This window comes from Dipodomys ordii, unplaced genomic scaffold (assembly GCF_000151885.1).
Source record: "Dipodomys ordii isolate 6190 unplaced genomic scaffold, Dord_2.0 Scaffold14, whole genome shotgun sequence".
NCBI lineage: Eukaryota > Metazoa > Chordata > Mammalia > Rodentia > Heteromyidae > Dipodomys > Dipodomys ordii.
The window spans coordinates 10,391,588-10,405,314 of NW_012267230.1; the positions used below are offsets into that span (position 1 = coordinate 10,391,588).

General features: G+C 51.0%; 1 protein-coding gene across 1 annotated transcript in view; it reads right to left on the reverse strand.

Moving 5' to 3' along the window:
* Clec16a (C-type lectin domain family 16, member A) overlaps positions 1-13,727 on the reverse strand; it is a 133,744-nt gene that overhangs the window by 79,662 nt on the left and 40,355 nt on the right. Inside the window, exons 13-17 of the mRNA XM_013011211.1 lie at positions 12,372-12,494; positions 9,563-9,672; positions 9,054-9,098; positions 6,424-6,474; positions 3,990-4,118 (exon numbers count right to left, since the gene is read on the reverse strand). Of these exons, the coding sequence (XP_012866665.1) occupies positions 3,990-4,118; positions 6,424-6,474; positions 9,054-9,098; positions 9,563-9,672; positions 12,372-12,494 (458 nt within the window). The remainder of the gene's footprint in view (positions 1-3,989; positions 4,119-6,423; positions 6,475-9,053; positions 9,099-9,562; positions 9,673-12,371; positions 12,495-13,727) is intronic.

Consider the following 13,727-nt stretch of genomic DNA (forward strand, 5'->3'; position numbering starts at 1 on the left):
ATGGAGGTGGCTCAGGGCAGGCCTACATGTCGCTGCTCCTGTTCTTCCTTGCTTTGAAAACCTGCAATGCTGCTCTAGGGTGTAATGCACAGATGAGAAGCACAGCAGGAGGCCCTCAGTGATAAACAAACAGGCCTGCAGTTCAGGTTCACAAGGGGACAAGAGAACAGTGGGGACAAGGAAAAGCTTACACTTACTTCATTGTGACCTGCCAGTTCCTGTGTGAAGATGGCTAGTGCTTCCATTCAGATTTTGATGCTCACCAAATCTCAGCCCTGGCTCTTCCTGCTGAGACTAGGAGAGACCCCATCTGCTGTTCATGGGAGCTGCAGCAGACCACCCACTTCAGCCTGCAGGTCTGAGCACTCACTGTCTGCCAGGCCCTAGCACTGCGCTCTCTTCTATTGTGGACAACAACTGAGAAGTGAGAGGAAGGAACTTAGGATCCTGAGATTCATTCAAGGTTAAATTGGGTTTAACCTTGGCTAAATTAACACGGCTAAACTGGGTTTGACCCAAAGTTGGTCTGACTCACAAACTTTCAATCTTTTCTGAGTCTACTGCCACTCCATGTGGGTGGGGCAGGCTAGTGCCAAGTTCTGCTAGTGTTCTCTCATCAGACCCTAGGGCTTTGGTGACCTTTATTTCAACAAGAACTGTTCCTCTCAGCCAGCCTAGCTCAGTGGCACTCCTGGTATTTTGGTCTGCCTTTGGATTTCTTGCCCCCCTGGTCTACATATGTGTGTGTGTATGTATATATACACATATACACATATACATACAGACACATATACATATATAAATACATATATATATATATAGAAGCACATATATACATATATACACATACACACACACACACACACACATACGGGTCAACGAATACATCAAGTGACAGAACATGTGGTGTGACATAAAATGCAAAGAAGGGAATTTTGTCACTGGATGCTTTCCAAGGCCCTCCCCACACCAGCCATGGGCCATCTTTGGGCTCTGACTTTTGTGTTCCTTCTTGTTTCCTGGGTTTATGCTTGGATGCAGCTCCGCAGTGTACGTCCTATCTGCTTCTCTCACAGGCTGTGCCCATCGGACCCTACCGCATCAGCCCATTGCTGCCCTGGCCATCACACGTGCTTCTCAGATGCTTGTAATTACTGGTGACCTCCTTAGGTGAGAACAGAGGCAGGGACTTGTGCATCCCAGGTACAGCTCAGTGTCTGGCACATGGGGACCAAGCAGCTCTTGGAGGAGTATGTGAATGAACATTGTAGTCAGCAGTGATTTACTAGGAAGGGCCAGATGTTTGACCTTCTCTAAGTCCTTAAGGAAAATTAAGGGTGAGGTTTCTGAAAAGGACTGACCTAAAATGGAATAAGTCTACTTAGAGAAGTCTATCTGTCTGTCCATCAAGATGGGGAGAGAGAGAGAGACAGACAAGTTGAGAGAGAAAGAAAGCCTTTGACTCCAAAGAGATACAGTGTTAGGAGTGAAAATCTGGAGACAAACCAGAGGAGCCCTAAATTGCTTGCAGAGCTACCACGTCCTGGAGCTCCAAGTCAGGACACATGCTGGGTTCTGCCTTCAGAGGATTCTAGACAACAGTCTCCAACAAGAGCTAGACTAGGTGAAAGGCCAACACTTCCCTTCAGAGATTGACTCATGAAGTCTGAAAAGAAGCTTTTCTGAAGTGGATGAGTCTGCTTGAGAGGCCTGCCCTATTTACTATCTTTGTGTTACCAGCGATCCTGGGATTCTAGTGCTGCTTTTGTAAACTGCTCAGAGGGCCTAACAAGAAACCCTGAGGAAGCCCAGACAGCCCCAGGAGTTGGGCCTTGCTTCCCCCATTCAGGCTGCACATCCCACAGGAGCAAGGCAGGTGGGCAGCAGAGCCCTGGGAACTTGCATCGAAGTGGAATGTGAGGGACGACAGGAGAACAGAACTAATCTCATCAAGGATCTTACGATGCGTATGTCTTAAATGAGTCTTCATGGTAACTCTGGCAAGGCAAGTGCATTCTGCTTTATAGAGGAAGAGACAGGTAGCTCAGAGTAGACACCCAACCTCTCCTTTGCCACCAGCCTGACCGTGTACCCTAGATCGCTTCCATTTCTCTCTAATGGAGAGGATGGATTACGCCAGCCAGCAGGGCAGGATACTGTAAAACTATGTTGGGAGATGACAGCTAGTGTCCTCACCTGGCTCCAAGACCTGGCTCCAGCCAGCCCCTCCCCTTGGCCTTATCAGTTTCTGCTCAGTGCTGGCTATTTGGGGGTGCCAGGATGTGCGACATCTCTCTGGGCCCATGTTATCCAGTTCTGCCCAGCCCAATGCCACAACCCTGGCTTAAGAGCCATCCCTCTGGAACCAGTCCTCTCTATCTCCTCCCTGTACCATGATGCTTTAGGAATGTGGTCTACAGTCCTTCCTGCCACACCCTTTAGACTGGCTCCTAGAGGGCTGGGCTACTTCCCTGTCTCGGTCCAGCACAAGCAGGGTTCATGGCAGAAGGCAGTGGGCTAGGGCGCTTCAGAGCTGGGGGGCTCCAGAGGCCACACTGCGTGGACCAGCTCCTGGCTCAGCTGTGGACAACCGGAGTAACTGAGCACATTGCTCAATCGCAGATACCTCCAATAGGGAGCTGGGGTAACAACAGGGCCACCTCCAAGTGTGCATGGAATTAGACAAGGAAACCCACATAAAGACTGACATGAAGGTTAGGCTCTTTACTAAGGCTATGCACTCATACTCCACCAAGAACCAGAGGGTAGCAGAGTGCAGCCAGGACAGCAGCTGGGCTCCAGTCCTACAGATTGCCCAAATGGGCCTGCACCCTGGCTGGAATCTTCCTGGGGAGCACCCCTCAGGCCAACAAAAGGCCAAAGGTGAGCTGCTGGCGCTGAGGAGTGGCCCACAGGACACCCACTCTTCAGATCAGCCTCCCACTACACAAAGCCACCCACCAACAAAACCATGTGCCTGATTGGTTAGGCACTGGTGCTTGCCAAGCAAAGGGAAGGACGGCGGCAGCGGCTCAGCAGGGCGGCTTCTGTGGTGAGGCCTGTGGCTTTGCTCAGACAGCTGGGAATGTCACTGACTCAAGACACGTGGGTCCCACTTCCTCTGCAGCCTGGAGCCACTGCCATTGAGGCAAGAGCACCAGCAGGTAGAGGAAGGTGGCCAACTCCTCCTGCTGGAGGCACAAAGCATGCCACCAGCTTTCCAGAATTCTGAGTCAACCCTCTTCCACACGGCACACTCAGATTAAGGCAGAAGGTATACCTGATAACTGAGCTACGTGCAACAAATTCCTCTAATTATCCTCTAAGAAGCTTGTCTTCAGGAATGATTTTCCAGGAAAAGGCTGTGGTGCTTTCTAAGAAAGAAACTGTGATCTTACAAGGGAGATAAAGTACCATGAACAGCCCAGCCAAGGCTGCTTCCTAGAGCGCCCGCCTCAGAGCACAGTGCTGATAAGGTACGCGCACACTCCGGCTGCTTCTGAGAACTCCCTACCCTTCACAAACATCTCTTTGCAATTTCACTTGCGTGTGCCTTGTCCCCAGATCAGCCAGATACCTTAACATCACGCCATCTCTGGGGGTCCTGAGATCGCAGGGTAAGATCTCACCCCCGCCCCCCACCTGCTCTGGGTGTTCTAGCTTTCCTCCCAGTTCGAAGAAGCCCAGCCTCCTGGCTTCTGCCCGCTGAGCTCGCTGCGCTCAGGCTGCAGGCCGTACGGAGGAGGTGCCTGCCCACAGCCCCCAGTGGTGCCAGGTGCCATGGGACTCCAATCCCCACTACCAAAGGGCAACATGCTTTAGAAAGCCATGTATAGTTTCGGAGTGTCTGGGTGGTGTCCTCTACCCATGACTAAGCTCATGATGGAGAAGGGCTCTTGACGTTGACCCTTTCCTTCCTGGCCCAGAAGGGGTTCTGGGGTAGGAAGAGTCCCTAAGAGAGGCTGGGCCAGGCCCGCGTGCACACTCACCCGCCGAGTCTTTTCCACGTCGCCACATGGCAGCCGCTTCACAAAATCAATGCCTGTCAGTGGGGTGCCCGTTGGAGGCAGCAGGATGGAGGCGTCCATCATGAGATATTCCACATTCATGGGCTTCATCTAGGAGATGTGACAGGAAGCTTCACTTGGGGGAGGCGCCATTGGGCAGGCCACAGGGCTTCTACCCAAACCCATACAGAGTCAACGAGTGCTGTCCACGTTGGCTTTGATGGAGACCCCTCCCTCTTCCAGGCTGTCCGCTGTGATGATAGTACTTTCTTATTTTTCTAGGTTGCAAGGGTTTTTGTGTGTGCTGGTACTGGGCCTGTGGGCTGTCCTTTAGATTTTTTCTGTTCAAAGCTGGCATTTTTACCACTTGAACCATAGTTCCACTCCTAGCTTTTTGCTGGTCAATTGTAGACCAAGAGTCTCGTGGACTTTCCTGCCTGGGTTGGCTTCAAACTGTGGTCCTCAGATCTTGGCCTCCTGAGTATCTAGGATTACAAGCGTGAACCTCAGACCCATGGCTGGTTTCAGGTTTTTCCTTTTATTGAGCCTGGAACCACAGTCACTCAGGACAGGCTGTCTTCTTTTTGACAAGTAATTTCCTCTAGAGATCTGACACTCCCCCCACACCCCAAAGTCCCTGCATTCCAGAGCAGGGGGAGAGAGGCTGCATTCCCATCTGGGCTGTGGCTGGCATTGATTGGCAATGGCCTAGCAGTAGTGCCCCCCCCCCCCGCCTGCCCTGCTTGCTGGCAGACCTCCAGTCCAGCGAGCTCCTTCCACACAGACTGCAGGGTCCGTTCCCTTTCCCATTGAACACTGGTGCTAAAGGATGTGAGGGAAGCAGTGAAAGCCAAGGCCTGGCTTCAGCGTGGCTCCCACGCGGGGTAAGGGAGGCTGACTGCAGCAGCCACAGGGCCCTGGGTGTGCCACCTTTGTATTTCTAGAGAATGTCAGACGTTGTGCAGGACACACCACAAACATTTGATTAAAACAAATAAACCTCAGGAAGCTCACTAGGGTGGGAGGACAGGAAAGGAATCATTTTTAGACTCTGCATGAGGCATCTTGTTGGGCAGTTTACATCCAGCCTGGCCAAGCCGGGGGTGTAGGCCCAGCAAGCAGATAAAGCATCAGAGCTCAGAACTGAAGGCCCCTGCCCAGGGTCACATAGTTAGGCAGTGAGCACATCACATGTGACATAAGAACTTTACACTGGAACTATACTGCAGAGAGGGCAGGGGATAGGGAGACAAACAGCAAAGCAGCAGACAGCCACTGCACTCTCCCACCCCCACACGAGTCAGTGGTCTGAAGAGTCAAGTTTGAGCCCCTTTAAGAATGTTGAAATTTGCCAGGTACCCACTGACATACCTTTAATCCTAGCTACTCAGGAGACTGAGATTTAAGGATTGTGGTTCAAAGCCAGCCTGGGCAGAAAAGTCCATCAGACGCTTATCTCCAATGAGCCAGTTAAAAAAGCCCAAAGTGGAACTGTGGCTCAGATGGTGGAGCACCAGCCTTGAGTGAAAAAGCTCAGGGGCAGTGCCTGGGCCCTGAGTTCAAGCCCCAGGGCCAGCACTCACACAAAACAGAATGATGAGGCAGAATGTCAACCATGAGCTGCAGTCACAGCAGCCCGGGCCTCTGCATGTTACTGGGCGCCTCTGGAGGCTCAGTGCACAGTGACAAGACGTGGTGAGGACCCTGTATCCAGAACCCAATTGAAAGGGCTGCAAAGCCAGAGAGCCACTTCGCTGAGCACCTGCTTTCTAGGCTTATTATCAATGTCCTAGTCACTTCACACTTTGGTAACATCCACGAAAAGATAACTGGCCATCTATTTAGTGATGTCTGCTGGGGAGCAGGGCTAGGGAGGAAGAGACGGGTAGAAAAAACCAGAAGATTGTTCAGTCCTTACAATGCTGCCTGCTGCAGGGAGAGGCAGAGACCTAGCTGACACTATGTGCTGGAACATTCCCTCAGAGCAGCAAAGAAGGCAGCATAACACACAGATACAACAGGGCATGGGGAGGGCAGCTCTGCTGTGGAGGCAGGTTCTGTCACTAACAGGGGGACAGAGAGGCCAGGAGGTGGCCTCTCTGCCTTCCATCTTCCTGAGCAGCTGAAGGAGAGACAAGGGCAGTAGCCCTCCCCACAGACTGGCGTTGTCAAGGTTAGATTTTGCAGACACAGGTGCTTCCTCTGAAGAGACACCTTCCCAACACAACTTACATCAACGCAGAGAGACACAGCCTGAGGTTCGCTCAGTGTTGGGGATCAAGAGGCTTCACTACAAAAGTCCCTTCCTACCAATCTTTGCTACTTGGTGAGAAAGCCCCCGGTCAGACAGAGAGCCCTATGGGTTCAGCAGGCCCCCAGGAACACACCAACTCAGGTGTGCTGGGCCCTCACTTACTGTCATGCTCCTGTATTCGTCTTCAAACATGTCCAAAAAAATCTCTTCTCCCTACAAAGGAAGGGAGGAAGAGAAGAGATTACTCATATTTTTTTTTTCTGTGAACACAGTATTATAAACCTGAGCTCTTGGTTTTTGAGGCCATCTGCTTCTTGTTAGTGAATTCTCGTAAATCACCAGGAAGTAAAATATACACGTGAAAACACACACACACACACACACTCAGACAAAAGACCAAACAGCAAGCTGAGCCATGCAATGTTTTTCTCCTTTTTAAAATGCTTATTGAGTTTTTCTGTCAATACAGTAAGAAAGCAACAACAAAAATAACCTTATACATGATTAAAAGAGAGAGGAGGTTAATATCTCAAGTGCTCAGCATCATGTATCTGTCAAGAATGGCTAGAGAAATGGAAATCCTGGTTAAGTTACCATGTTAAAAATGTGAAGCCTCACACCTCTGAAAGGAAGCTAGTAATTACAACTGCTTAACACCAAATGGGTTGTTCCATTTGCTTCTGAAGAGAGCCTTGGGATCTCACAGCTCCTCAGGCTGAGACCCCTCCCAGCAGGTCCCCTTCAGAACAGGGTGTACAGACCTGCATGGGTCTGAGACACACAACCCAGGGGCCAGATCCCAGGGACCTTCTACTTTACTGCAACTGTGGAGTGCCCACAGTTGGGTGCAGGGTCATCTCTGCTGCAAGTGAAGTGAGCTGACACACAAAAATGTGGAGACAGAGCCTGCTCCTCTGTCAAGGGGAATGTGAGCACTTACTGTCAATATAATCTCTGCTGAGCAATGATGTCAAGTACTGTCCCCTGGGGGTGGGAAAGATTGGGGAGAATGATGGGAGGGGTGATACTGGCCAAGATGTATTGTACTCATAAGGTGGTTTGTTAAATTGAAACCCCTTTGTACAACTACTTGAGATAATTTTAAAAAAATCTTACTTCAAAAAGGAACCATCTTCTGTCTCCTAACTTTCAGAAATACAAGTGTCTGTCTCTCTCTCTCTCTCTCTCTATCTCTCTCCTTCTCTCTCAATACACACACAGTCAAAGCCAGGACTCAGACCTTTTTCATACTGTCCAGCTGTCTGACTACAGACAACCTTGAGTATCTGCACAGCTAAAGTGACAGCAAAAGAAATGACAACCCCTGAAAACATCTAAAAGCTCCTGACACGCTGTACTTAGGTGTAACACTTCACAGGATGAAAGCAAGAGAAACACTCTGGACTGGGAGAAGGAAAGAAAATTTACATACAGTTCTCCCTATTAGTAACAAGAATTATCTACTGGGAATTGCCAGCTCTATACCCTTCCAGGACTGAGGGAATAAAACAAAGCAATTATCGGGAAAAAGGTTTAAAGATGACTAGGACAACCTGGTGCCGTGGGGGCGGGGGAGGGCGATACCCCAAGTGTGGTTTGAAGTGCTGTAAAGGAAGCTGGGATTCCCCACGTGCGGTATGCAGAGGCCCAGAGCAGTGCTCTTTGTCTACTGCAGTGGAATGGGGTCCACTGCATCTGGCAAGGAGGATTTCCAGATCCTACAGAGTCATCTTAAACACTGCCAGTGCTAGCTAGTGTAAAAGATTCCCCCAAAGAAAGAGGAGGTAGAGGACAGATGAGGAGCAGGGAATGAGGGCAGTGCTAGCGCTGAAGGCTGTATTAGTCACTTCCAGGGGCAACTAGCAGGACAAGGGAGATCTGCCGCAGGGGCCCAGAGATCAGAAAACCATGAGGACTGTGCACACATGGATAATCCATTCTGGCCAAGCCTTGCCTAAGGAGGAGTAAGCTCTGAATGACTGGGTCTGTCCCCATGTTCCTGTGTTGAAGTCCTCACCCCATGGTTGGCCATGGGTCCTCTGGGAGGTGCTAAGGTCATATGGGTCCAGCCTCCTGAATGGATCTGGGTCCTTATCAAGGAGGCCTGAAGGAGCTGGTTGCAGCAGAAGGCACCAGCTGTGAGGCAGTGACCTCACCAACATCACCCTGCCTTGATCTCAGTCTTCCTAGGCCCCCGCATTGTGGGAAATCAATCTCTGCATCCATAAGCCATGCAGTGGCTGGTATTTGGTTAGAGTAGCCTGAATATACTAAAATATGGGCTTTCGATAGAACTGAACAAAACCATGACAAATAGATCTTTTAAACCTAATCACCTGGAACCTGAAGATAGCCTACAAATGTTTCAGTTCTGAAGTTAAGCTGGTACTTTACAAAAATCTCAGGAAGCCTGAAAGAGGTTTCTTAGCACACATGCCTAGAAATAGTATACACAGTCATAACTGATACAGCCAGAGCTAATTCACAAGTAATCTTATATATACTGGCATATATAGGTCATCGACATATAAGTCCATCATGTATAACTTAGTCATTTGTGTATATGGTTAGTAACTTACACATAAATAATACACTTCATAATAAACTAGGACTGGGTCCTTAAAACACTTTCTGAAAAGAAATGGCAAGCTGAGAGACCACTCCTATAGACTGGAACTGTCACTCTGACCTATAATCTTAAGTATAAAGATAAGAGAAGACATAAAACCTTTACAATGTGGGATCAGACACCAACAATCCTGTTTCTGTAAGACACCTGGACTGCCAATTACCTTGTAGAAATGCCGTACAAGGTGGACACTCTCTTCTCTTGCACCCTGTTGAAAGAGAAGAGGGTGTGAAGGAGGCATGTGATGACATGGAAAGCCATTCATGTAGAATTAATGGGACTGATGATCACATATGGCTGTTAGGACTCACTCCACTTTTATAAAATAAAAAGTTATTCCATTAGTGTATGTGTAAGCAACTGCCATATGCAAGTAGTGACTGTAATCATAACTTTTAAGCTCTCTGTATGTCTTAAATTTTCTTTAGAAACACGGAAAATGGAGAAAGGAGGCAATAAAAGCTACTGAACTTAACAACTGTGTATTTCAGTACAAAAAAAAACCCTGTAAATAAATATACCTGTGCGTAGGGCAAACCCAGGGGGCACTGTGATGAAGTGGGCTTTTCAGGCTCCAGCAGGGACAGATGGGCTGGGTGGGTTGGGGACCCTCCTCCTCAGCTCACAGGAAGTGGAAGGGGAGAGGAGGGACAGGGATGGGATGGCCCTCACCTCGAGGCAGGCCAGGTGCACATCCTTGATGATGCAGCCACAGCTGGTCAGCACCTGCTGCTTCAGGAGCAGGCAACTCAGCTCCAGTGTGGCCAGCCGGATCTTCCCATCTGCAGAGCACAGCAGGATCAGCCTGGCATCCCCCGGTGCCAACTACCCTTAAAACCAAGGCCCTTCCTGACCTACTGGAAGGCTAACCTGTCAGCGATAGGCAGACTGATTAAGGTCCCCAGCCTGCAGCAGAGACACACACAGAGGGACCCTCCACGTGCCAGCCCTTTCCAGATCTGTCATCTGTATACCAAACACCTCCCAGAAGGCCTGTATCAGGGGCAGGGAGGTGGGAAAGGAAGGGCAGTTAAGGTTGCTGCAGCCTGGAGTGCAGTCTTCATTGGTGGCCATGCCTGGCCAACACACACTCTCCTGCTTCTAGGGTGGTCTCCTTTGTTCTTCCAGGGATGATAGGCATGTGGCCCAGGCCAGTCAGGTGTACCAATCCCCCAGTCCTAGTGATGGGGTAGGAGGAGGCAAGGAGCTAGGGAGAGCCAGAGAGGCTCCAGTCTATAGACTGCTGAAAGCACTAGGCAAGTGTCAATGCTGTGCAAAGCCCAGCAGCTCTGGTGGGGACCTGAACAGTGCAAGCATTGTCATCCCATCAACCACCTCCTCGCCCTACACTACAAAGTGTCTGCAAGAACAGTCCTCAAGCTCTCAAGGTCACAAGCTCCCTCTTCCAACCAGACTGTACAAGCCGTGTCTCCCACAGAGCAAGCATGCAGCCCCAGGAGAGAAAGGGTGGCTAATACTGCTGGGGATTATCTTGCCAACCCAGATGGTGACAGGGTCCAAAGGTTTCTGGAAAACATTGTCTGGTGCCTGAAGCCAGCTCCTCAAAGACTTTACAAGGCAAGTTTTATTTGCTTGTGTTGTTTAAAGCCAGTATGAGTTGGTTTTCTTTTTTTTAATTAATTGATTAGTTAATTAATTTTTTGTTGGTCGTGGGGCCTGAACTCTGAGCCTGGGTACTGTCCCTCAGCTCTTCAGCTCAAGGCTAGCGCTCTACCACTTGAGCCACAGCGCCACTTCTGGCCTTTTCTGCTTATGTGGTACTGTGGAATCAAACCCAGGGCCTCATGCATGTAAGGCGAGCACTGTACCACTGAGCCACCTTCCCAGCCCGGAGCTGGGTTTCTAACTGCAACAGAGTCCTTCCTGTCTACCAGATCTGCCATGCCTATCTGCTGCGAGCCAGGGTAGGTGCCAGGTGCCCTCTTGAGGAACTGCTAGAGAAGTCGCTGCGGAGTGAAGTGACTTGTCTAGGGTGTCACAGCTGGGCAGTGAGGATGCCAGATGCCCTGCCAAAACCCACGCCTGGCACCTCTCCCAGAGCATTGGTAACAGTTGGCCAAAGTCCAACTGTGGGCTGGACTGTGGGTCTGGCATATGGTTTCTGAGGAAAGGTCCAGGAGGGAGGGAGTGTCCAGGCCCTGCTAACTACACTCCTGCTGCCACCCCAGCCCCTGAAGATTCCTGACAAGGAGTTGCCCCCCGCCCCCATTCCACAGCAGCCCCCGGACTCCTCAGTGCAGTTTCCGGACTGGCTCTGGGCTGCCTGAACCTCTTCTCTTTAGCAGCTCGGGCTGTCTGTGCACCCTGGGAGAGTCCTCTCCAGACACGGCACCCACGCCATAATCCACCTGCGTCAGCTGCTTGCCTCCACATGGCTGGTTCCCACACCTCCCTTGCTGTGCTTCCCAATGTGCTCTGCTGCCCTAAGCAAAGTGGAGCCCGTTGGACACCCCCTTCATCCCAAGTCACCGCCTCTCTTCTCTGGCTCAGGTTCCCCCTCTCCATCGCCTCCAGGTATGGAGTGTCCAGTGCAGTGCCCCAGGTGCCATCATGACACCCCCTCTCTTCTGGGTTTCACAGGCCAAGAGTGGCACTAGACCTGACCTCTTCTCCACATGGCACTTCAGGGACCATGGCACTGGGTCCCCCAACTTCTGCGACCCTGGTCAGTCATGCCACAGCTGGCATGCAGGAGGCTCTCTGTAAACTCCTCTGTGATGTTCACGGGCCTAGGCCAGCTCTCCAAGCCTGTGCTGCTCACCAGCATGTATGCACCACTGCCCCTGTACCTCTGGAAGCTCCTAGCTCCATCACAACTTCTGCCCCGGCCTCCCATGGGCCTGGGGCTCGCTCCCCTGAGGCAGGGAAGTGAGGACAGGCCTTCCCGTGTCACTCTCCTGCCTTTGTGCAGGATTTGCCCGGCAATTGGCTCGGCCCCGGCACCGCTGACACCGTGGGTCAGGTCATTCCGTGTCGTGGTCAGTCCTGTGCACTGCAGCACATTTAGCAACATCCTCTGCCTCTCTCACTACGTGCCGGTAGCATACTTAGCTGTGATGACCAAAAATGGCCCCTGGGTGGCAAAATCACCCAGCTGAGAAATGCCTTGCCAGGGCATCTTGTGGTCTCTGGCTACAGATAAGTATTGCTCAGATCAACAAGGTAGTTAGGCTGCTCAATGCCAGGGCTGGCACCTCACCCAAACTTTTAACCCTCCCTCATCCTACAGCAAGGCCTTGGGCCACCCAGAGAGGAAGACACAGGCACCGACAAAAGCAGCAAGAATGAGGAGACCCAGAGATGCAGGCCTGGCACGAGAGGCGCTGGTGGCCAGGGGCAGAGTGAGTGGGAGGTCTTCTCCAGCCCCCCTGAAGGGTCAGGTCTGGAACCAGGGCTGGCAGTACCCGGTCTCAGAAGAACCTGACTCCTCCGTGAACACACAGCACCCCTGGGTGGGCACCTTGCTGGGCAGCATTATTCATGATCCTGATGAGCCTCTCGGCCAGGAGATGGTTGTAGGTGGTCTTCTCCGCAGCGTTTGGTACTGGCAGCTGGATTCGCTCAAGTTTTTCAGGATCCATGCCTGGGGTGGAGAAAGGGTAAGGACATAAGTAGAGATACTTGACTTGATGGGAAGGTTTGGGCTTCTGAGAGACACTGAAGAATGGGGTTTTCAACCCCAGCCGCCAAGCTCCATTTCTGTGACTTTTCCCAGGCCGGGTTACTACCTAGACAGAACTCATGTCTGAGTCCTGTACACTGAAATACGTGGACGTAGCTAAAGTATACATCTTCCATTGCTATTAATAGGAAATCTCATGGACAAAACAATGTCTCCACATTCTACTACTAACTGCTGACTATCTACTCATTGTGGCCAAGGCCTGCTATATCTTTGGTAAAAAGGGAGACTGACAGGACCTCGTGGTGAGGACAAACTGACCCCCCTGAGACACAGACGAGGAATGGAAGCCTAATTTTCCCACAGGGTGACTCGCTTCCCTTCTGTGCCAGGTCTGGAGACCCTGAGGTCACCCTGTATGGGCCCACCCCACAGCGGGGGAAACTCAGAGCCAGAGGTAGAGAGGGCAGTTGTGGGAGGCCCCAGCCTGCACCCCTCTCCCTGAGTGCTGGGGTTATATGTGTGCACCACCACACCTGGCTAAAATCTCCTCCACAATGGCCTCTATTTTCAAAACTGTGTAGTCCACTACCCACAAACTCCAGACATTCCTCTGGTCCGGCAGCCTTTAAAAGCACTTGGAGACCCTTGACCACATCAAATGTTTCCCAAGCAGGCCCCATGTACTGAAGTACCCGCTCATAACAAACGTCAAATTGCCCAGGTCTCTTTGGATATTGAGTTGGTGCACTGGGGAGGAAACAGAGGAGGCCTCTGCTATGAGGACAAGCCTTAGAGCATGCACAAGGCCCTGGGTTCCGTCCCTAGCACCACACAAAGCAAAACAGAGCAGAACAAACCAGACAATCTGTCCTTCACAGAAGAACTGGGGCATATTATGTACAATGCTTGGTTTAATCCTATGTTCAATGTGATCTCCAGTCTACAGATTGGGAGACAGAAGCTCAGAGAAGACGAGAAGGTCATCTGAAGGACAGGGAAATCCCAGAGTCAAATGTGGCCTGACTCCAGGCCCCTTCCCTGCACCACCTCTAACGTGTCCCATGACCTCTGCCCCAACTCCGGTGACACACAATTGAGCAGTGGCCTGATACAGAGATAACAACCATACATTCTGCAGAATTTAGTTTTGAAAAGAGTAAACTAAATTCCTACCAAACTCAGCCCACTACC